We start from the raw sequence: 25,906 nt of genomic DNA on the forward strand, positions 1-25,906 counted from the left end.
TTATCGAATTTGTCTCAGATGCAAGTCTTAAAAAACACATTGTCACACAACTATGATCATTTGGCTTTATAGGATCATATTATTCATTGTAGAACTTCTTATCACGGACTGGCAAATCTGAGCAAAGTTTGAGAAATTATTAAACTCTTTTGAAACTGTAGAGTTTCACATTTCCTTCCAAAATATATAAAAACTTAATAAATAAATAAATAAATAAATAAAAGAATTTTTTTTATTAAATTGAAAGAAAAGGCAAAAATATATGTTCATAAATTCGTTTATTTTTTAACAATATATTTTGGCCATTTGTTTTGTATATTTTTTACAAATGTATTTTGACATTATACTGTATATATTTTACGATATGAAGGTTCATTTGAAAAATGCATTACTTTAGCTTCACTGCTTACAACATGTATTTAGCATATTTTAGACAGAAACAAAATAGTTGTCTTATGGCCACATTCAATAATCAATAGTTTCGGTTCATTTTCCCATAAGAGAAAGAATGTGCACAAACACATAAAATATTTGGTCAACTTAGGAGAACACTAGCATATAGATGACCCTCAAACGAATAAACATTGAATAAAACCACAAAAGCACAAATTCGATTTCATGAGAACAGAAGAGGGAACTGAATGAATCTTTTCACGGTGGTATCTTCCTTTTTTGGGTGATGTATTCATTTTTGCTGACTGGAAGATTAAATGATTAGTCTGTATTTATTAGCAAAAAGATGCAACCAATTTCTCATCTCCCAGAATTATGACCTTAATTGTTGTAATCAAGACACATCCGTCTGTTTTTACAGTCTACTCAACATCTGGGTTGCTAGAGAATCCTAGATGAAGGGCGGGAGAATGCCATTCAATTTGACTTGGATGATTGACAACAACATTGTAAAAACTTTTGCTAGGTTCTTAAAATATAATAAGATATTCCGCTCTATCATAAGATGAAAATAAATATTAAACTCAATCATTGTGTGACTGAGTTATACTAAGTCCCTTCAAAACACATACGCGTTACATTCTCTTCTCGCCGCTCCCCTACAGTGGTACAGAATGGTACGCTCCATTTTAAAGCGATAGCTGTGAGTCCACGCTTCTATAGTAAAGCGCAACGCTTTCTTGAGGTACGGACTGGAGAATACCATGCCATCGACGCGTTGAGAGCATTTACGGCTTCATACGGGCGTTTTGCACAGGAAAATAAAGCGATAACCCCGAATCCGTCCGCCATAAGCACCGAGAGACTCTACAAAATCCAACTGTGGATGTAACTGTTGCACCTCGAACACAGGTACGAGTGATACACAAATACTCGCGCGAATGATTCATTCTGATGCATGGCTTTATTGTAGCGAAATACGTGAATGCATGATCTGGAGATGTAACGCATGCTTCTTTTACAAAAAATAAATAAATAAAAACTACACGATCTCGTAGATGAGAGGATAGATGGTTAAACTGCTGTGTGTAAATGATCTTGATGGATGTGGTCAATAAAGCCAGCAAGAACAAAGGGGGCATTAAAATCTGTGTTTAGCGAAAAGGGTGTAAAATATCCGTGCTTTGGTGTTGTGCTTTAAAAAATGCATTGAAATGACTTGACTGTTTTTAGCAGTCCATACACAATGGATAATTATTCCGGTCTTTACTGTTGGTGGTTGTGCATGGATCTAACACATGCATATTGACATTTCAGATAAAAAGTTGCTTTGGATAAACAGCACAGACTACAATCAGGGATCATAATTCAAGAAATTAGCATTGTTTTAGTTCATTAAGACAAGCCGATTGAGTAGATACATGGAAAAATGTGAAATCAGGCAATCAATCTGTTTGTCTGTCACATCTGTAAGTCACATGACTAAAAAATATTGTTTCCCAAATTACCCAAATGTTGTTCCACCCATTAAAGCATAAACTAAAATGAAATGTATTGCTTAATTTGCTCATTGATTTCGTTTATTTCCTTGTATGCGTAATTGATGCCTTGAGATCCCCGCGATAAGATGCAGTTGATAGGTTTGTTTGGACAAGATCTGATAATTCAAATCCTTGGGTGCCAGTTTGATCCGTGTCTGGGTGGAGAGAAGAGGGGCTGTGGCTGCCTGCAGAAGCCGGTTCAGGGATGCTCTCACCCGGTCTGAGATTAGTCCGAGCTCCGCTGGAAGATGTTCGGTGCCGTGAAGGAGGGAACCGAGCAAAACGCTTTTTATACCTAAAACCGAAAACAAATCTCTAAATCTCCAATCTCTCTCCATCTCTCTCTAACTCTCTATATATATCTCAGTATATGCTTTGGGGGAAATTATAATCTTAATGGGAAAATAAAATGCATATAATTGCATCCAATGCTAAACATAAAACATAATTTTAATATGGAATTTAAGATGTAAAATTGTAAATAATATTACACACATGCATTATTATTATATTTATTATTAATTTATTATTATATTTTCGTATAAAAAAATGTATATTATGAAATTTATTTTATAATGCGTATATATATATATATATAATTAGTATATATAATTAATATATATCAATATTTTCATCTATTTATATATAACATATTTGTGTGTGTATATAGATAGATAGATATAGTTTATATGTACAAATATATAATTTTTATGTATACATTTATGACTCTCTCTCTATTTATACAGTATTATATAGATAGATATACACATAATCAGTCAATATTTATGTATTTCCAGTAGTTTTGTATTTTATTTTGTAATCTGATTGTTTGGAAACTGAACAATAATAGAGATTCCATATAGATTCTGTGTGTTTGGTTCGATTGGCTCCTATGTGAAATGAAATTTTCTTTAGGACACATGTAACTGCAGTGTAGCGAACCTGGATGGATTGATTTGGTCTGGAAATACCTCCATAAATAAATTTGATCAGTGCTTTAACCGACAAATTGGCCACTGATGTAAAAAAGGGAAATAGTTTGGAAGCACAGAGTCAACTGTCTGCTTTTATGGCTCTAGTATGTAGAACCGAGAGGCATCACAAGTTACCTGGCTTTTCTGGTCACGTAGATGTGTAGATGAATTATAGGTCACATGTTTCACCCCTCTGGACTGAAACGAATGCCCATTGAATACAAAGCAAGTCTACTGAATGTGTTTCAGCCTACTAGTCTTTTTTTCTTGCTGCATCATTAGACGATGTTGTGTTGATGAGATCAGGGCTGGTTTATGAATAACCCGTTCTCATCAATTGAAGCACAGTTCTGCTGACCTTGTGCCGGCTGTGATCATCTCTATATCAATTCAGCCGCCGTCGCCCCCTGACCCCTTTCATCAGGGCACATGCTATTTAGTTGTCTGTTAGATTACCGCCGGCCGAGCACCTGAGGATAAATCTCAACTGTAAATTTGCACTGTGATTCGCTCGCCTCAGAGCAAGGTTACTGTCCTGCGTACTCTGGCCTTGTGATGTCAACGAACGGCTTCGTATATCCTTGAGTGTGGAATAAAACGGCAGCGTTGTGCTCTTATCCTGTGAGTAAGCCATGAGTACAACTGCCATGTGGAGTCAGGGCTGGTGCTAATCACTGAACAATAGCTACTGTCTGTTCCCAAACCCTCTCTCTCTCTCTCTCTCTCTCTCTGCCTCTCTGCCTGCTACCTTCCCAGTGGTTTAGGCTGGTGGATTTGTCTTGTAATATTGGATTAAGGTTTAAATGTCTAATTCAAAATGCTAAAGACAGTGTAAACGTTCTGGTCTTTGATAAGTAGTGGTGTAGAGATCGTATTAGCTTGTGGTGACCACAGGAAGAACTAAATTATTGTTTAATATGGATTTTTGATTGTACGGTTGATGTGAGTAGCAATTTACTTCTAAATATGAATAATTTATGTCAGATTCAAAATGTTTTTGTGTTGGGTGACTAGTCAGCGGTTCAAGTTTTGTTAGTGTAAAAATTATTTAGTCAATAAGTCATGGAAGCAGGGGTTTCAGTTACTTCAGCTCATCAAATTTAACCAATGCCTACTAATTTTTTTTAAAGTCGGTTTGATATAACTGAAGTTGACCAACCTGTTTTATTATACTTACAAATTTAAGATTTTAAGTTCAATTAGGTGCACATTTTTTACAGTCTGCTTAGTCATACTAGATGCCATATGTAATATTTTGTAAAGGAAAATGAGGCTGAGACTTGTTTAAATGGGTTTTATTGTTGTGTACCTGAATGTTGTTGTTGTTGTTTTTTATTTTTAAATGTGACTTTCCTAGTGACACAAAATTTGTAAAAAAATGTCTTAAATTATTACATATGGCAAAGACTATTGAACATCCTGTCTATCACAGCCTTTTTTTCATTCAAAATGTACTATTTCCTACACTTGATCATGTCTATAACTTTTTGTATCTATGTTTTGTGCCTGGCAGTCAAATGAGTGACCCGAGTCATATTTAGGGACCATAATATCATAGAAATTTGAGGTTGAGCGGTTTGACTTTGGTTAGTAAGTCAGTAAATCTTTTTAGTTCTAGTTACTATTGCACTTTCACCATATCATTAGTGCTACAAACACACTGTAAAAATGTTTTAGAGATTGTTGCAGAGATTGTCAGACTAATTTCTTTGTAATTATTTGTGAAATATTCTACATCAAATTTATTTCATTATGTGTTTGCTATTCTTTTTTCTTCCTGCAATCATTTAGGAGTGAAAGAGAGGGGAAGAGACTCAAAACTAAAACAACAAAAAGAGGAAAGAATCTGAGGCCATGCAGAGGTTCCTCAGCCACTTTTTGTTACCCTGAGAGCTCATAAAGCTCAGGGTCATGACCCTCGGAAGAGAAGCGCACTATATATGTGATGCTGAATTATTTTGGGGATTGAATGTATGGAGGGTTCGGCCCTTTGTTGACTCAATATTGTGGTCACTCGAGGACAGAGCCACTTATGGCCAAAGCAGCGTCTTGCCAAGAGATACAGAAGATGATATTTGCCTCTGTCAGTTATTTCAAATGACTTTTGGGTTTTATTTTACTTCCCTCTTTTTTCATTTGAAACAATATTTTTTGTAGAGAAAAAGAGGCATGGGAAGAATGTTTAAACAGTTTGCATCAGTATGAAACCATTTCTGACAATGGTTTTGTTTTATATTTGGGTTTTCAATCAATTAAAAACCCTAATTGAGCGAATTACACGATAAGCCAGTTAATTTGTCAAATTAAATCACGATTAATCACATTTATCAATATTTGCTGAGAAAAGCCCTCTAAATGAAGATCATTCAAAGACATTGTTGCTTTGGCAGATGAAAGCAAAAAGTGGATTTAGAAATTAATATATTCATTATTTCTATATCATTGCATATAAATCTTATATAGAGTCCACAGTGTTTTGTTTTGCAGTTGAGTTTATTAAAATAAAATGTATTATTACTTAAACTTAAATTAATTATTGTTTAATGTATAGGTTTACAGATCGTGGTATACATGTGCATTTTCTCGTGCGCATCCTATGTTTAAATCACTGGGTTGTTCTCGGCGTGTTCTTTTTCATGGAAAATGGAGATGGAAGAATAACAGATTTGTTTATGCGTTTATGATCCAGCAGACACCCCTGATTACCACAGTCACGATGATTAAATCGGATGAGGCAGCAGCATTATGAAGTTTATTTGAGGTATTTACGCATCCTGTCGGCCTGATGGGTCTCAGTGTGGATTCATCCATGTGTGATATCATGAGTCCAATCGTGTGAAAAGAGCAATTTTGACAACCCCCCCCCCCTCCAGCCCATCGTCTTCATTCTAATCAAGAGCTGTTGACCCTCATTACAGGAGTGAGAAGAGGATGCTGTTGTGAGTCCTTGATTAGATGGACTCGTGATTTATTTCTCTCTCTCTGTGTTTAATCATTTTTGGTAAGTTTGTCCATTTTCTCCCATACAAAGATTTACCATGGTGAACATGTTTTCCACTAAAGTAGCATAGTCAATTGCTGCTACTGTAAAAGCGTAGTAAAAACAACAGCTATAATAGGGTTGGGCGATATCTACAAATTTGGCTTCAGATGAAGTCTACAGTGAAACATCGGGATGGACAATGAGATCAGAGGCGGTGGGGGCGAGCGGAGGGGGTTGTGTTTTTTTTGTGGGGGTGGAGTTAGGGGGTGTGCCCGAAGCATGAATTCTTAAAAGGTAAAACAGCTAACGATTCCTAACAACGTGTCTATTCTGGATGCGAGTGGTCGTGGCACAGTGTGAAGCGACAAAATACTATAGAACTACTGGTCTGTAATAGAGATTCATTATATATAGATCAGTTAATAGAACTCAGTATAATCAGTGATACTGTCTATACTGGATGCGTGACCCCACAAATTCCTGACAGTAAACGGCTGCCGCGTTCTATTTCTGACGTGCTGACACAAATTTCAAATAATTTTCAATTGTCGCTTTGTCATGTCCAGTGTAGTCTCGCATAGACTGATGGCTGAGATCTGGAATTCATGGCAGCTTTCATTGGCCAGGGCCGTTTGACTGACATGTCAAAAAACCAATCACAGTTTGTTTCGTTCAGCATCACATTCCGGGCGTGGAAATGTTGCCACAATAACAGACCGGTGAGTAAAACTGTCGGACGTATTCGAAAGATTCTGTGCCGCGAACTTTAAATATTTCACATAGTTTTGAAACTCCAGCGTTTAGTTGATCCTAATAAGCGATTGTCGTCACAATTGTAAACACTACCGCTTTCTTCTTTCATGAAGGGTTTTGGTGCCATGGTATCTTTGTTTCCAGAAGGAACGTTAAAGAACGCAACACAAACGTCTCCCGGAAATCCTGTAGAATTCAACCAGTCCCATGACGACTTCGACACTCCTGAAGTGTTTCCACTTTTGTGTCCCATTTGCATCAGATGTTTAGCCAATGCTCCGTGGGCGTGACGTTTGAGGCTAAGACTATGTCCAGTGTAGAAGTCTTTAGCTGATACGGTGCAGTGCCACATGACAACTGTCACATCCAGTGTAGACAATCTGTAAGGAGAGATGACTGATAGGACAATGGTGCAATGGTGCAAAGTTGCAGATCCTATACCACTGACAAACATATAATCTTGTAAAATGTGTGGTAAGTACTGCCGCTCCATAGTATAAATTGAGTATGTGTGATCGCGAATCTCGAAAGTGATAGTGAAACTAAAAAGTGATCGTGCATTTAAAAAGGTGTGGGGTCACTATCAGCCATCGACGATGGACAATGGCATCGTCTATCGGCCTATGTGTGTGTGTGTATGTATATATGTATATATATGTCCTTTTTTTGCTATGCTTTTATTATTATTATTATTTATTTTTAATAGTTTTTTTCACAGACCCCCAGCATCTTTCTGGGGTCCCGTGACTCTTATTGTGTTTAAAAAAAGCTTTAGATTCTTGCATGAATATATTTTCTGTCCGTTGGTAATTTTTTAAGTTGTTTTGACAGAGACTGAGATTTCCATGGTAAATATTTGTATGGGTTATTACCTGCCTGTGTCGTTTAAAATCATTTAGCGAATGTGTCAAAGCACAGAAGACAGGCTTCAGTTCAGAGCTTATTTTGTTTCAGTTTTTTCCCCAGCGAAGGGAAGTAAATGAACCTTTTCTGTGTTATTGATAGTTCACGGCACTTGATTCACCCCGACTGTAGCGTGTCAGATGATTGTGTCATTCACTTTTTCCTGAACCACAAACCACGAGCTCTCATATCGCACAAAACCATCGTGACCTCGTGAGTTTTAACCATGCCGTTGGACTCGAGGGCTCAATCTGAAACTGTACATTATTTTTCCAGCAAGTGACCAAACTGATTGATGTGTTAATTCACCAGTGATGAAGAGAGGCAGCAGTGAGCTAAATTTAGTTGAAAAACAAGGCTAATAGATGAGTCCATTTCACCTAGATGCTTTAAAACACACACACACATGCACACAAACGTACTGGAATGTGATGTGGTTGGTTTTATGGGCTCAGCACTACTTGTCTCATCAGGATTCAACTCAGCTTCTTGTTTACAGTTGAGGATTGGCAGAAAGGTCACAGGGGGCATTTGTCAGAAATATCGATGAGCTTGAAAAATTTCACAATGCCCAAACTGTCTGTCACCTTCTCGAATGAATATTTGTTTTGGGTTGTTGCAGATTTGCCAATTATGCCAGCACATAGACACTTTAGTGTACCGATGGATGCTAATGCTTTTGTCGACTTGTATGTGTATGCTTTATCTCCGCTTATGCAAATTATTTAATTTCTGCATATTATTTAGCGTTTGCAGAGCTCCGTGGCCACCCATCGTGTGTTTACCATTATGAAAACAGCTAGAAACACTATTATTTTGGAAAACATTATGGAAACACTATAAAAACGGTCAGATCAGCCTAATTTGCTATTGACAAGTACAGTAATGCTTAGATCTGAACAGATTCCCCCTGACGCTTGTGTGACCATCTCTTTCTGTCTTTCCTGGGTTAAAACGTTCTGCTTATGCATTCAGCTTTTTCACTGGGACCAGCCGGCTTCTACTGTGCTAATGAAATTACTGTGATTGCTGTTCAATAGATTCTCCTGCAAATCAGGGAATGTATTACGATACGGTATTATAATACAATCAGGAAGGATTTCAGATATTAGGAACCTGAAGTCTGCAGTGATTTTTTTTTTCCAGGTTGTTCGCAACGTTTAATTACAGGAATCTGTCAGAGGTGTGCTTCTGAGTAAATTACATCTTTTTTTCTTCTCTTCTTTTTTCATGTAGATTTCGGATGAATTAATGAGTGGTTGTGTTGTAAATACTTCGTTTTCATGTGCACTATTTAATTACGTTCCTGAAAATGTGATTTGTGTGCACTTTTTAAATTAGTTTTTAGGTTTGAAGCCTGCCGACACATTGTTTTTGTTTAAAAATATATCATTTATGTGATTTAAATTTGTGAAGGATGTTATTTAAAACCTGCTTTTTCATTAACTGAACACACAGATATAGTCAAAGTACTGATACAAATATCTAAAGTAGCTGTACAGCACAGAGTTAATTGAATATTGTGATGTATTATTGAATACAAATGTTGTGTCAGTAGTTTGGGCACATTTGTTTCCAGAGACAAATTGAAGCACGACTCCTTAGTCCTTCTAGATGCAGAAAAACTGTAGTGCTTAGGTTGTGGTTTAAGTGAAGCCTTATTCCGCCCGTGTGTGCTTAATGTGGCCCTTCCCGACCCTTCCCTTCCCTTCTCTTTGGAAAGAGAGAAAGACAGAAAGAAAGGGAGACAGCCTACAGGAGCCATGCAGACCTCTTTCATTCCTGCTGTTGTGCCCAGTGGGGGGAAGCAGTGATTGAACAAACGACTGATGTGTTTGATCTGCAAACCGCTTGTGTTAAATTTTCCAAGAGCGAATGAAATGGTGCTATAACCTCTCGCTGCATTTTTTGTGTTCTTTTCTGTCTTCACTCTGTGATCTTGCATCTTGCTCTGGTTTAAAGATTGAGAGAGGTTCTTATGATTGATTTTCGTGGCATTTCGGTTAAAAGCTCTGGAAGGAGTGTGAGAGATTAAGAATTTCTTGCAGTCTGGAAAAGTGCACCATTTCATGATGTGTTTTTATTTATTTAGATTTTTTAAAATTTATAACATTTCTTTGAATGCATTTATTAAGTACTTGTATGCCATTTATTTTTTCTTTGCTGTTATTCAAGGAAAACCTGGTTATATCAGGAAATTTCAACTTCCATTTTTGGCGGCCTGGAAAAGTTATGGAGTTTCTAAAATGATTGAAAGTTGTTCTAGTTATGTTCTAATATATATTATTAATTGCGGAAAATTGACTTTCAAGCCACAGTCTCATCTTAACCACAAAATTTGGTTTGATTCAATTAATTGGTTAAACCTGTTCCCAAATTGAATTGATCTGACTTTGAATAGGTTTTATATATTCTTATTCCGTAATCAGAATATTATTTGGAAAGTTCACGAAAAGGTCATGGAAATATTTGTCACAAAGTTTGGGAACCCTGCATTATTGTTTAGTAATATAAAATAATCATCATTAGAAAACAGGCCTTTGAGGGCAGTGGAATAGTTTCTATTGTCTGTCCTTGTCTTCTCCAAATCACAAAGAATTGTTAAAAAATACAGAATCACTTGAATCAGTATCGTTAAATTCCTTACGATTCCCATCCCTGTTCTTGCTGTCTGGTTAAGGGCTGCTTCCTAATTAACAAGTGTGCTTGGGATTAGTGCTTGCAATGACCATAAAGGTTTAATAGCAATCCATTGAGTGAAAGGAGTGGGAGTGACAAGGCTTGGCACCAGCAGAAGCCACTCGATCAATACATACCCCCAAAATCCCCTCACCCAGCTGTCACGCACTGGCTCACAGTCCACTCTGAGTCACTAATGCCTCCAAATGGAGAGCAGGCAGGGATGGATTGAGTCTCAGGCAGAAGTGCTGAAATTCTGATTGTTGGGTTTTAAACTCTCTTATCGTCAAAGTTCATTGTACCATAACTCAAAGCTTCAATTCCGATAAGAATCTGCAAAAGTTCCTTTTGTGCATGTGTACAAGACGGATAAATACATGCAACACTTAGCTATCAACATTTACACACCAACAACGTTCGTTCAGTGTTCAGAATCTTGGCTTGATTAATCACATTAAGGTAATACAGAGGAAGCTGGAGGTATTTTATGACAGATAAGGTATGCGTTTTATTTTATTTTAAGATTTTTAAGTTTATGCATTCCCAGGGAATCAAAACCATGATCTTGGCACTGTTGGCCCTTTATTGTTTGAGCTTCAGGGATCCTCAGTAAAACTTGTCCGTGGCTTTATATGGCACTCGCTGCTTAGCATATCTTTCTTAAGAATCTCAGCATTGCAAACAAGTAGTATTGCTACTAGATGCATGATCAACAGTTTCTTGATGGGTTTGTGATTCTGATAAGTATTGCAGAATTAGAAAGAGTTTGTTATTGAAGGATGAGGCAGTGAAAACTATATTACAAACTGGCAAGAAATGGGCTGTTGGATTATAATGGTGTGTGGGCCAAGAAACTAAATTATGACTGTTTTTCTTCGCAAAATGCATTGCTTTGGATGGAGGGAGCGTTGAAAAGTATAGTAGGTATAGGTATAATGACCCATTTAATGCAATTAAACTTTTAAAGATAATACATTACTTTGCTTGCATAATCCATTTTCAGATGAACTAATTTTTTCCTTTTTTCTCTCTCTTTCATTGTAGACATGAACCACTGAGACCGCAAAAGAAGAAAAAGCCTGGAATACGCTTTAGGGAAGAGCATCGTCTCATTCCCCATCCAATTTAGAAGGTCTGGAATCATGAGGTCCCTGTGGCTGCTGGTATTTTCCGTCTCTGTTTTGACCGGGACCAACATGGCATTTCCTATGACACCTACTGAACCCCCTGAAGTCTCTGGTAGCTTCAGGGTTAAAGACACGAGCCTCACACACCTCACTGTGCACCGCAAGACTGGCGAGGTGTTTGTCGGTGCAATAAACCGAGTCTACAAGCTCTCCACCAATCTGACCGAACTGCGCTCGCACCAGACGGGTCCCGTGGAGGACAACGCCAAGTGCTACCCACCACCCAGTGTACGACCATGCACACAGAAACTGGAATCCATAGACAACGTCAACAAATTGCTGCTGGTTGATTATGCTGGCAATCGTCTGGTGGCTTGTGGAAGCATCTGGCAGGGTGTGTGCCAGTTCCTGCGGCTGGAAGATCTCTTCAAGCTGGGTGAGCCACATCACCGTAAAGAACACTACCTCTCGGGAGCCAAAGAGCCAGATGGAATGGCTGGAGTTGTGGTGGGCGATGATGAAGGAGACTTGAAGAAAAAGAAAGGTGACAGCCGCCTTTTCATCGGTGCAGCCATTGATGGCAAATCCGAGTATTTCCCAACCCTTTCCAGCCGTAAACTGGTGGCCGATGAGGAGAAAATGGAAATGTTCAGCTTGGTTTACCAAGATGAGTTTGTGTCCTCTCAAATCAAGATACCTTCAGACACCCTGTCTCAATATCCCGCATTTGACATCTACTACGTTTACGGGTTCTCCAGCCGCACGTACATCTATTTTCTCACTTTGCAACTGGATACCCAGCTCACCCAGGTGGATGCGACGGGTGAAAAGTTCTTCACTTCAAAAATCGTCCGCATGTGCTCCAACGACACCGAGTTCTACTCCTACGTTGAGTTCCCACTTGGGTGCACCAAGAATGGAGTGGAATACCGACTTGTCCAAGCTGCCTACAAGCACCGTCCTGGGAAGATTCTGGCCCAGGCTCTTGGCCTTTCTGAGGATGAGGATGTCCTGTTTGTGATATTTTCCCAGGGTCAGAAGAACAGGGCTAACCCACCGAGAGAAACAGTGCTGTGCCTCTTCACGCTGCACCAAATCAACCTGGCCATGAGAGAGAGGATCAAGTCGTGTTACCGTGGGGAAGGAAAGCTGTCTCTGCCATGGTTGCTCAACAAGGAACTGCGATGTATTAATACGGTGAGTCTTTGAATAAATTTGCACTCTGAATCTGTTTTATTTCAAGCATTTGTGATCATGATTTTGTCAAGTAGGTTAAAATCCTTGATCTACCAACCACATTTTAGGTGTAGGCTCAGGGTTGCGTTAAGGTTTGTGTTGGGGTTGGCATAAACCACAGCAGTTATTATTCTCATTTAACTTATTATTTCCCTCTGGTTTTTGGGGTTGAGTTAGGGGTATGTTAGTAGGGCTATGTTTACTTGACATTAATGTTATTTCAGCATCAACAAATTAAGTTTATCTTGAAATAGGATCAACTTGGAAAAGGATGTCATGTCATGTACTGAGAATTCAAATTTCCCTTGATCTTTTGAAGTATAAGAGGTCTTTGTACTAAAAAAAAGGCCTATATTGAAGCCAATCTGTTGAAACGGAAGGTTGTGGAATGTGCCTCTTTAGGATGTAATAGAGTGGCTAAATACCGCCTCTGCAGAAGAATATCAACACCTGCTTCTATATCACTGCTTAAGCTTTAGCCCCGCCCAACGATTCCGTGTTAAGTGTAAATAACGAGTGATGCAAATACTGCTCTACGCAGAAACCAAACATTATATGATGATTATTATAAGTGGACATCAGAAAACTGCAAAATAATAAAAAAGGCAGTTCATGACCCCTTTAAAGGAACATCGATAGATAATGGAAAAGATTTTACTTTTGAGTGCACCATCTCTTGAGTTCATGTCGGTGTCTAATTTAAACAGTATGCTTTTTTTATAGTGGATTTTCAGCTGAAATATTTTTGCATATAAAATAGAATATGAAGTCATTCTTTACTTTTAAAAAATTATTTTCTTTTTTCCCTGACAAAGAAGTATAGATTCACAATATTGGCCATTTATTGGTTATCAGTCATAACATTAAAATAATATTCAACTTAATTATCTTGTCTGATTTCTAACATTTGTGCATCTCTACACTCTACCTATGAGCTTAAACCTATCCAAGAGCTTTTAAAGCTCTTAACTTCATCTTATTGGTTGATTGTGATGTTTATCCAGGAACATGTCCTCCTTTTTTAAATCAGTCTGCTTTCTGTTTTTTTTGTTGTTGTTTCTGAAAAACTAATTTGTGGATGCTATACTGTACATGATTCCCATTGACCTAATTGTGACATGTTGCAGACTTCAGGAATGCCTGTGTAGGGGAAACTGTCTAACATGATTACACATCTTAATCTGATGTAATGTATCTTTGATGAAAAATCTATTCAAACCAGACAGGGTGGGAAGCAATAGCTTATTATGTGAGAGATGAAGAAGGTGATGGCTAGACATCAAAATCAATACGCCTCTGAACCAGTCAAGTGTACTATACTTGGTCTGCCTCTGGAAACCCTTGATGCTTTATTTATGAATCTTTAATATTTGTCTCCTGTAATTTAGTGTGCAGTGACAAATCACACTCATGATTTTATGTTATTTATCTGCCTTGAAGCTAGTTATAGGCTTGCAAATTTGCAAAAACTTTAAAAAGTGTGTTAACATCAACTCTGTCCAAGGGTTAGGTATTATTCATTTCTTAGGGGTTAAGTAAGCTTTAATTGTGTAGCTAATTAGCATACAGTAGAGTTTGACAAAAAGTACCATTGTACAAAAACAGTATATTTACGTAGAAACAAAAAATTAGGAATGTAAAATGAGAATGCAATTTTGATTATGAATTTTAATAGATTATTATTTCTATAAATATTCAGTGTGTTACAAAGGTCAACACAGATGCACATGCTGAGCATGCATGACGGAGGAAAATGGGGGCATTTAAGAAAGTTTATAATGTTTATAAATTTGGGGTTTAGTGTCATTATTCATGTTCGGGTTAGCCTATTTGAGCAAATCAAGTTAATTGTTGATATTTTCTTGCTAAATTATAATGTATAATGCTTATGCACTGTAATATTTAAAGAAATTATTTTTAATCTATTGGAAAAGACTTAAGTTCTCTAAGGCATTTATAGGTAGCTAGTTGATCATTTAAATATATGGGACCCTGGACCACAAAACCAGTCATAAAGGTCAATTTATCAAAATTTTGATTTATACGTCATCCGAAAGCTGAATAAATATGTTTCCATTGATGTATGGTTTGTTAGGATAGTATTTGACTATTTGAAAATCTGGAATATGAGGGTGCAAAAAATCTAAATACTGAGAAAATCACCTTTAAACTTGTCCAAATGAAGTTCTTAGCAATGCACATTACTAATTGAAAATTAAGTTTTAATATATTTAAAGTAGGAAATTTACTAAATATCTTCATGGAACATGATCTTTAGTTAATATCCTAATAATTTTTGGCATAAAAAAAAAATTTGTTATTCTGCCCCATACATTGTATTTTTGGATATTGCAACAAATATTCCCCAGCGATTTAAGACTGGTTTTGTGGTCCAGGGTCACATATGTTATCTGCATAACATGACATATTTAATGTGAATGTATTTTAATTATTAAGTAATTGTTTTATGAATGCTGTTGTTGTTTCATGCATATTCAACAGCTTATACTGAGGTACTGAAGCCAAAATTTTGGTTTAGAACCAACCCTAGCATACATATTGAATCATTTTGCTGCATGTCGTTTGATATGCTAGTTGTCTGGTAGTTATTTAATGACTCTGTGCTTGTAAACTTAAGCTCACATCATGCTACAGTAGCAATGTTTTCCCCCTCAATTTTCTCCCTCAAAAAATAACAAAGTATTAGCAAACCAGGAGTGTTTGTTTTTCCTTCTTACTTGCCTGGAGAACAACCAGACGAGAGGACAATTTGTGTCCGTGGCTGTAATTGTGCTGGGAACAATAGCACAACACCTCGCGGCCCAACTAGAGCAGATGGGGTGAAGATGTAGAGTGCCGATGACCTCGTTCCTTTGGGGGGAGTGGCTGTGGTTGTTTTTATGAGCAACAACAGGGTTCCCCATGACTGATGCAAATCTGCTCCTGATTCCAGCGCCGTGGCTGGTGGGATATTATTAGCTCTTTCTCATGCACAGCAACGTCCCTCCGTCTTTATAATGCATGTCTGCTGCGTGCTCGTGCTTCGTTTAATACATTTAGTCTTCATATGCATGTACAAAAACAAGCCGTTCCACCAGCCAACATCACCATCTCAATCATCATTCAGTGGCACACTCTCAAGACGCCCATTGCCTCGAAGAATTTGGGTGGAAGGTGCCAAAAAAGTCAGCTGTTGCTGTTGCACCTTCATGTTCGTCATTACCACCGTGAAACGTCTTGATGTTTGAGCTGATTTCATTCATCCAAGTGAGATTAAATAGCTTTGTGGTTTCTGTCGAGCTCCGAGAACTTGGTAATGAGTCAATAGTTCACCTCCAGGATGAACCTGGGGGACTAGGTTTGGTACTCGATGACATCATCACTCGGCCGGTTGATATGTTGCAGATGTTAGTTAGCGCAATTGATTTTTGAATAACTCTTCGGACATTTCCTTGAGGAGAAATGACATGATTTTCTTGTATTTTTTTCCTCCTTTGTGTCAGTGGACAGCTATTAAAATCGGCTGAAATAATGCTTTTCAGAGACGCTCAGAGGGTAAATGGTGCCTCTTTAGAGAGAGAGCACATCTAAAGAGATAAAGCACTGACAGTGAGGTAGATTGCAGGATGATGTCATGTCTCACCGGTCGGTGCGCATTGGCTTCTGGTATGATCCCCATGGGCTCACTTTCGCAGTCTCTGTTTGGGTGGTTCTTCCCTGTCTGATCTATTAGCTGGAACTTCCTGTCTGAGATGCTGTGAATTGACAACAGCTGGAGAAAGCTATTGTTAGGTCTTCAGGGTATTTGTTTGGACCAGCAAAGGACCAGCTTAAACCAGCAAAGGACCAGCTTAAACCAGCAAAGGACCAGCTTAAACCAGCAAAGGACCAGCTTAAACCAGCAAAGGACCAGCATAAACCAGCAAAGGACCATCTTAAACCAGCAAAGGACCATCTTAAACCAGCAAAGGACCATCTTAAACCAGCAAAGGACCAGCTTAAACCAACAAAGGACCAGCTTAAACCAGCTCAAACCAGCATCCCAGCTTTAAAACATACCTAACCAGCATATGCTGGTTTTTTCAACAGGGTTGACTATTTGTTATTGTCCTCTTGCATTATTGACACACTGTTTTCCTTTTTAACACTGTAAAGCTGCTCTGACACAATCTGTATTATATAAAGCACTATATAAGTAAAGGTTACTTGACTTGCTTCATTGTTTCTCGTTTCATCCTATAGCCCAAGCAGATTGGCGATGATTTCTGTGGCCTTGTTCTGAACCAGCCTCTCGGAGGACTGAGGGTCATTGAAGGCACTCCTCTGTTTGATGACCGGACTGACGGTATGGCGTCCGTGGCCGCGTACACTTACGGAGGTCATTCAGTGGTGTTCGTGGGGACTCGCAGTGGCCACCTGAAAAAGGTAAGAACTAACCAATCTGTGTGTGTATTTCCACCGCTGACTTTTATGGAGATCTTGTCACTGGCTGGACTTTTGGTTTGTTCTTGATGTTGGTTGATTGGGAAGTCATAGTGATATGTTGATGATGTTGACAAGTGAGTTTGTTTATAATTGAGGTACACTGACTGACTAATCTGTTATCAAATTCTTGATCAGATTCTTGTTATCAATGATTGCTTGGACAAAATGCTGAAGATTTCTGTGACATTGAAATATGACCCAAATCAAATAAATAAATAATCCAAATGAAAAAAATCTCTTCATATTTAAACAAACTAAGGCTTTGCTTGTACTCTTTCCATTCAGTTAGAGGCTAAACAAAGATCCTGCATACATGCAGCATGAGCAGTTTCTAATCTAAATTAAATTGTATAATTTAAAACTTTGTGAAATTATGCTACATAAAACATCTGAACTAGACAAAAACAGCAGATGGGCTGAATGAGGACGCAAAATCACTCTCTGACAGCAGGTGGCGCTTATGGAACAGCAGCGATACAGCATTTCTTTTCTGCTTTAATATGCATTGTACAGTGGTAAGATGAAAAGAAAATGTCATCTAAACTTTTCTAAAAACTCCTACCCACAAATGTATCGCTATTCATTTAATATCTCAACCGACTTGTATCATCACAGCATATTTGTATTGATTTTCAACAGACTCACGGTGCATTGTTACATCCCTATTAAAAAAGTGGGTGGGGCAAGTGAAGTAACCGGTGTTGCGTTTAGATTTTTTTTAACACCGGTAACACTGACTATTGCAGCAAGCCTAACACACACACACACAAACACACATTTTGGTTTATAGTTTTAATCTAATTAAGATGCTGAGATTGAGTTTGGTTTTACAGCCCTTCATATTCAGACTGACGTCTTTGACTCCTGTGTTGACTCTCACAGTTGTTTTTTAAAAGTGTCCCGCCATGAGCGTTATGTTTTTTAGGCTGCGTGTTAAGTTAATAATACATTTTTAACTCCCATCTCTAGACCCCTGCATTCTGCTACAGACTGTTGCGCTTCTACTGGCTGTTTTTGAACCCAGTATTTCTTAATACAAGTCTGAATGGGGTCCGATGAACCTGTAGTGAGCCTAAATATATTATCTTGAATTAACCAATTAGCTGTTTAACTGGATCTCAAAAGTATGATGTTTTGCATATGCACTGCAGCCTAACGAAAGGGCATTTCCCCTTTATTCCAACACATACACAAACCACCACCAAAGCCCTAATAAAAGCACCACCTTGTCACCATCCAGACCGGAACAGGCGACAGCTGGGGATGTTTAAAGAATAATATGCCCACTGGTGAGTTTATGATGGTTCTGCACAGAAGTTACTTAGTTTTTTTTTTCTCAACAGCTTGACTCTTTCATAGCTAGCATTTCGGCCCATATATGAACATTGATTCTCAAGGGAGCCAAAGTGAAAGGGTGGAGTCATTTTTCAGCCGGTTGTAAATAGTTCAAGCTGTGTATGAAAAGAGAGAGCGAGATATGTGCCCTGTATTAGGTCATCGTGGGGAACTTTTATTGATGACGGTTTTAAGTCACTGTTCATTGAGAGAATTAAAGGAATTACATTAGACGTGAGGCCGATGAAATCGCTCTGAGAAGCTGACTTGGCTCTTTCTCAGCAGACATCATAATTAAAATGAGGTAGATGGGGAGGAAAATATGCTACAGTTTTGTGTGCGTTCGCCGTTCCAGCACCCAGCTGGAGAATATGAACGCGATTGCATCCATTCTCCTATCGGAATGAGGGAGCAGGGGTCAGCCCTGTGGGAGCTGTCCTGTTTTGAATTGTTTACGGGAGTTCGTGTCTAAACATATCCTGATATACCTCTCAAAGCCCCGCTCCAGATCAAACTGTTTGGAAACAGGGATACCTCCGGAGATTGAATTCAAGTTCTTGGCTGATAATCTTACGATTGTCTGCTGTTAATAAACAGAATACGGCGCTTGTGGTCGTGCTGATAATAAGCAGCTCTGTTTGTTGTTGGAGATTATACGATGTTACAGAAACACTCCCTCATCCGTATGCCTTCATATTGACCAAAGATCACAATAAACAGAGATGTGGGGAAATCCTAATGTTTGTTTTCTCGCAAACATTGTGTCAGGATGAAATGCTAAATGGGTTGTGTTCGAATCTAGTCGGCATTAGACAGAGACTCTGACAGAAGGCTGTTATGGTTTCATATATGTACTGTTTGTTCCTGCATAAACAGGAGATTTGGAGGAAGCGTGAATGACTTTAGCTCATGTTCCAGGGAAAAATGAAATTTCCTCATCAGAGTTAGACAGCCAAACACAGCCGGAAGTTTAAGATCTGTCTGGATTACAGTTTGCATCATTTAATCAAGTGAATAGATTTCATATAAGGAATTAAAAGTATTAGTTTTAAAACATGCTGCTCAACCAATTACATTTTTAACCCTGACCAAAAATGTAGAGCAAAAACTTGATAACTGACATCAAAACAAGACTTAGAATTTAACATGTACTTTTATTAATTAGTAATATATCAAATATAGTTTTGTATTTATAAAATATATAATATTCTCTGGATTTTAGAGTAGTAATTATTTATTTATTTAAATGTTTTGTGTGTGTGTGTGTGTGTGTGTGTGTGTGTGTGTTTGAAAGCTATTAACTAGTGCACTCAAATATTTAGGGTTGGTAGGATTTTATAAGTTAACACTTTACTCAGTAATATTGTGAAATATTATTATAATTTAACTTTTTAGTATTTAAATATGTTTTAAAATATCATTTATTCTTGTGATGCAAAGCTGAATTTTCAGTATCGTTACCACAGTCTCCACGATCCTTCAGAAATCATTCTAATATGCTGAATTGGTGTCGAAGTAATAAGTCTTTCTATTATTAAATATTCAGGTTAGGGTTAGCTCTCTGTAAATGGTCTCTGAAAGGCCTGTTTTGGTGGTTTTCAGAGTGTTGGTCTACCTGCTGTAATGTGGTGTAGAGAATACAGGAGGAGGCTGGGTAATTGCTCCATATCTCCCCTCCCAATGGCTTGTTTGTTTTGGCAGGAGAAAAGAGACGGCAAACCGCTTTTCTCAAGCTGTATGGAAATCACCCATGAGTCTTTAGTGTATCCTGTCCCTAGTTGGCTGCAAGTCGAGTCAGTCGTTTGGACTCCTGGAGTCAAAATTCTGGAGTTTTGTTACATTCTAGTTTCACTGAATCATTCTGCTTGTAAAAGAAGAGCTTTTTTTTTTACCATAGCTTTAATTGCCTATTTGATTTGCTAATGCTTAGTAATGCTAAATTTTGTCTCTTAAAGTGCCTCTGTTTGTGCTACAGACATGAATTATACCTCAGATTGTTTGTCTTTCTGAGGCGAGTTAGCTTCATATTTTCTAAGTGTTTTCACCTGATGGAATAGATATATACACTGTATCAGTTACCAGTAATATTTAATCATTTTAAAAATACTGACACTTATTTAGGGGCATTTATTTGTCTTAAATAAATTAGGGTCATGTATGCATTGATTTTCTAACAATATAAATATATACAGTAACATCTATTTTTATGTATTTTTTATAATATTTTTAGCTATTTTTATTTTTTTGTTTTTGTATTTCCCCTGCCCCAATTTTTTTAATTTAAGGGGTATTTATTTATTTAACCATATTGTATCCATTTTATGTAAAATATTTCATTATAATCACTTTATTAACACACATTCTCGCGTTGTTGCTATTACCAGTTACATTTAATAATTAAAAAACAGGAACTTATGCAAGGGCATTTTTCTACTTTTTTTATATAAATTCTTTTGTGTAATTCATTGGCAGTTGTTAATTTTAATGGTGACTTTCTGTGTTATTTTTGCCTCTGGGCATCTCTTAATTTCTAACCATAGTTATAACTGTCTAGTATCATGGCAGCAAGTCTTACACACAAGCAATCATGTTTTTCCTTAAAATGTAAAGATCTAGTTTTACATCCCGTTTGTGCAAAACACCATGCAGTATTTGTGCCTGTGGCTTCGATTTCAGTAATCCATGTCTGGTGTAGCAGGAATTCTCTCCCTCCTGATGTACTTTTACAAGCGAACGTTTAAACCAGTAGCCTGGCACCAATTCCGGTCGGCTTAGATATTTAGCAGCAAGTGCAAAGGCAAATGAAAATAAATACAGCCAGATATTTTCCCCTGCACCTGTGCTGTTCACAGAGCCGCGGGGCTGCCGGAGGATTCTGCAGTCTCAACCTTAGCAGAAACGGCCAGGAGATAATCTGACCGCTGGGAAATAAACCCAAGGTTGTCAGGGATATATATATATATATTTTTTTTATGGAACACATTTTGCCGGCAATGTGGGCGAACGTGTGCATGTATATCATTGTGTTACGTGCACAAATAGATGTACGAGTCTGCCATTGAATCCTTAATCAGGTGCTTTTATGTTGGTTTATTGTACGGTCTATTTAGCGGCTAAAAGGATCTCAAGGTAGCTGTAGTATATCATCAATATGGCCCATCCTGTGCTGACCTCTCATCCTCCCGACCTTGTGTTTCCTGTATTCACAAAAAGAGGAAGTCATTGGCTGTGTTTGGAATGCAATACTAGCTCTATTTATACTGAATACTACCTGCTGTTTATCAAAAACAAGTGAAAACCGAAGGCATTATTGTTCTGCAAACATTTCAGACCATGCTATGTATCCCACATGAGCTGGGTTTCCATCCGTGCATTTCTATTGCAAATTAAGAAAAAAACCTTTACAATTTCACAAACGCACCACATTTCATCAAATTATATATTTTTTCATTTGATAAGAAAACATGCACAAAACCAGATAAAAATCACATTTATACCTGGAAAATGCATGTTAAAAGTCTTCCCTGGAATTACTGAATAATTCACTCAAATCATTGGTTGATATTAATTATTATTATATTTTTAGAGGATTCTGTCAGTTTCCCAACCAGCTAGCACTTTAAGCTGTTAACTTGCTAACTGAAAGGACAAAGGAACATGATCAATTGCACCAATTTATGCATCACTACTAAAATGTGATATGTAATTTTTCAGTGATTTCCAATCAGACACTGAATATAGAGTAGCTATAAAAGTTTTGTTAGTAAAGCAAATGGGATTGTGTTTGGTTAGGATCTTACATGACACCAGGGTTGTCATCACTTGAAATAGAAGGTCAGGTCAAGCGCATTGCAGTATTTTCCGCACTGCACATTTTTGCAAATGTAGCAGGTCATCCTGGTTTTCAATGCATACAGAAACATCCCATATGCATGTATGGGATATATTATATTAATAGTAGTATGCTCTATTGCAAATGCAATTGTGCAGTTTTTAAATGAAGAAACGTATCCTATTACACATGCCACCTATGATATGGTGTGATCATGTTTATGTTTTATAAAGATAAATACGCCAGGGTGAAAATTCTCATTCTACACCCAGTCTTAGACATATTGAATACGGCAGATTAGTGTCCCTGTCGCAGTGTTCAAATTGATTAATGCCTTTTAAAAAGCGTCAAATCCCTGTGCTTCACCGCAACCGTGTGCCGCGCGGCTCACATAATAACGGCATTTTTCGTGTGAGCACCATCAACTGAGTCACTCTAATCCTCATAATCATGCATGAGCTGCAAGTATTTTAATTTCTTCTTCATCATCACCTGCCTTTTTTCCCCCAGCTTTTATATTTCGCCATGTTAGCATTTTTGTCTTGAGAGGATGGAGGCTTCAGAAAGCAGCCAAAATGGAGCAAACCTTAAAGACCTGTCAGAACTGACCACTCCATTGACCATTTTGTGCCTAATTTTTGCTCTATTCAAATCCAAGTGTGATTGGGCTGGAAATTGGAGCTAATTTAGTGGCGTAAATCAGCAGAAGAGTGGGACACGGGCGTGAAATGGCCGGGAGGCTGATTTATGAACGGCTCTGCCCTCAGCCTCATTTGATCATGGCTAAATCTGTTTGCTGTAAATCTGCTGTCACGGATCGAGGCGGGGAGGGATGCGTTGTATCTCGGGCCGGTCTGCACTGCAGGAGCGTCGACCGTCGACTTCTTAACAAAACACTGTGTCATTATGATCGAAGCCGGGAGAGTGCTGGATTTGGGGTCTTGCTCCAAATGTGGAGCGGCGACAGACAGAAGCTGCTAGATGATTTCTCAAGCACTCATGGTGACGTGTTTGAACCATCTTAGCACTTCTTAAATTTACTGCTATCCAATTTTTGATGTAGCTTTTTAGGCCAGATTTGCATTTAGCAGATCATCAATTACTAAAAACCTTTCTTAAGGTCTGGTTCAGTTGCATAAACATAGTCACTATATTAAGACCAGGGGTGCCCAAACTCAGTCCTGGAGGGCCGATTGTCCTGCAGAGTTTAGCTCCAACTTGCCTCAACACACCTGCCTGGAAGTTTCTTGTATGGCTAGTAAGAGCTTGATTAGCTGGTTCAGGTGTGTCTGATTGGGGTTGAAGCTAAACTCTGCAGGACACCGGCCCTCCAGGACTGAGTTTGGGCACTCCTGGTTAAGACTGTGTCTTAAATTCTTGTTTGACCAACAAGCAGGTAGCCAAAAGGTAACCAGTCTTTACTTTTTGGATTAAAATTAGACCAATTTACCTTTTTGTCACTGACTTTAAAAAGATATGAACAGTCTTGAAGAATATAATGAAAATAAATAAATCTTTTTAAGACTTTTTAAGTCTAAGCGTTTTTTGCAACCGGCCGCTAATGTGACAGATGACAGATATCTGCTCACTTGCAATTGTTTTGTAACTGTAGAAAGCCAGTTTGGTAGAAGAATATTTTAATGTGATTTTATTATTAGTAATCAATGTAATTATTTATTGAAAACAGTTCTATTTAATTATTTATTAATATTTTAATTAGCTTTATTTTTATATTTTCAGTTTTCATTTAAATTGTAGTTCGTTTTTAGTTATTTTATTTGCTTTGATAATTTCTATTTTTGTTTGGATTTAATTTATTTTTTATTTCATTCAATTTTTTTTTTGTAATTTTAGTTAGTTGCAGGCAGTATTTTTCATTTTAAGTTTGTTTTACATCTGTTATATTTAATTTTATTTCTGCTTTATTTCATGCAGCTGAAATGATTTCAAGTAGTTTTAGTTAATAATGACAACACTGAAAATAAAATAGAAAAAAAAATGGTTTTATATAAAATATATATAAAAAAATGGTTTAAATAAGCAATAAGTCACTTGAGGCCGAGTGTTTTCCCTATTTTTTTTGTGCTACGTTTAAGGTCATTTTAACATTACTGTGACGTATATTCCATTGCTAATTTCTTTTAATATCTGATACTTTATATGTTTGACATTGATTTTACTGTACAGATCTGTTTTGCATGTGGTGATGGTGCTTTTAAACCTTATCCATTTTTTTTTTTACTTTGTGGTGCAGATTTCTTCTAATTAATGATTGTTTTAAGTTTAAACTGTGACTGAGTCTGTTGATTACAAGTCTTGCACCTGGCTAAAAATGTCATTGAAATGTCACTGGATTTATTAGAAACCACTTCTTAATTTTGACATTTTGTCTTATTCAGCCCTAAAGCCCCATAAACGTCAGGCTCTGTTGGGCCTGGTTCAGCTGTGTGGATTGTACTGTATCTGAGTCACTGTTACACTGTAATTGTGTCTGACATTATAAAACAGTACTGCATCACATCCACGCATGAGGTAAACCTTCACTTTTAGACTAATTAACATTGGCTGCTTTTGATCTCAGTGCGATTTAGGACTGGATTCTGGTTCAGTATATGTAATGGAAACTTAAGTCAATAAACTTGGGTCAAGTAACTCAGCCTATAAATACAAATTTAGACTTTCATAAAAGAGCTAACGAGTAAATGTTCCTGCTGCGTCCACATGAAATACTTCATGTGAGCTGTCAGTGAAGACATTGGGATTTATGTGTTTCTAACTACAGTGATTTTACAATGGTCATATTCCCATCATATATGCTTTAATATATTGGCTAGGATATTAAATTATTAGTTAATAATAACAATGTGGTGCAACATAACAATAACATAAAAAAAATTGTAAATTATTTGTAAATTATTTTTCATAATTATATTTATATTGTTATATTACTAAAATAATAAATATTTTTATTATATAATACCATATAGCTATGATAATAATAAAATAATTAACAATAAAATAATAAAGTACAAAAAATCACTAAAACTAAACTAAAACAAAAAATTAAGCTAAATAGCAATATTTATAAAGAAATGACAAAAGCTAAAATTGAAAACTAATAATAAAATATAAAATAAAACTTATTAAAATATTAATAAATATATAAATAATAATAAAATAACATTGCTCATATATACATAGAATAATAATAATAGTCATGATAATAATAATAATAAAGTATTTTTAAATATTAGCAATTTTGGTGAACGGTGAGAATTTTAAATTAGTGCATTTACTATAGTTGCCGTTTTTGTCACTTCCTTGGTAGTATGTTTTTGTGTGTGTGTGTGTGTGTGTTTGTTTTTTATTGAATTCTTTTTTATTAACATTGTTGTGATTGCTGATCAATTTATAATTTTTTTTTCTGGGTCCTTAATCACTGTCCTTCCTGTTAGTATTTGGTAAACACCCTTTCACTAAATTCTTTAGTTCTTCACTGACATCAGTATCCTGAAAGTGACATCATCAGGTGCTGCTGAGCAGGAATGATCCAGTACCGCTTCATGTCAGCATCATTTGGCCTGGTGTATGTCCACACATTGGCAGTAATCACTTTACCTCAGGTACAAGCTAATGAACACCAGCGCTTATGTGTAGTGTTGTAG

General features: G+C 37.1%; 1 protein-coding gene across 1 annotated transcript in view; it reads left to right on the forward strand.

Moving 5' to 3' along the window:
• Nucleotides 1-1,091: 1,091 nt before the first annotated feature.
• LOC132114871 (plexin A3-like) overlaps nt 1,092-25,906 on the forward strand; it is a 166,432-nt gene continuing 141,617 nt past the window's right edge. Inside the window, exons 1-3 of the mRNA XM_059523243.1 lie at nt 1,092-1,305; nt 11,271-12,550; nt 16,832-17,014. Coding sequence (XP_059379226.1) covers nt 11,369-12,550; nt 16,832-17,014 — 1,365 coding nt within the window. The 5' untranslated portion in view covers nt 1,092-1,305; nt 11,271-11,368. The remainder of the gene's footprint in view (nt 1,306-11,270; nt 12,551-16,831; nt 17,015-25,906) is intronic.

Source organism: Carassius carassius, chromosome 34 (assembly GCF_963082965.1).
Source record: "Carassius carassius chromosome 34, fCarCar2.1, whole genome shotgun sequence".
Classification (NCBI taxonomy): Eukaryota; Metazoa; Chordata; class Actinopteri; order Cypriniformes; family Cyprinidae; genus Carassius; species Carassius carassius.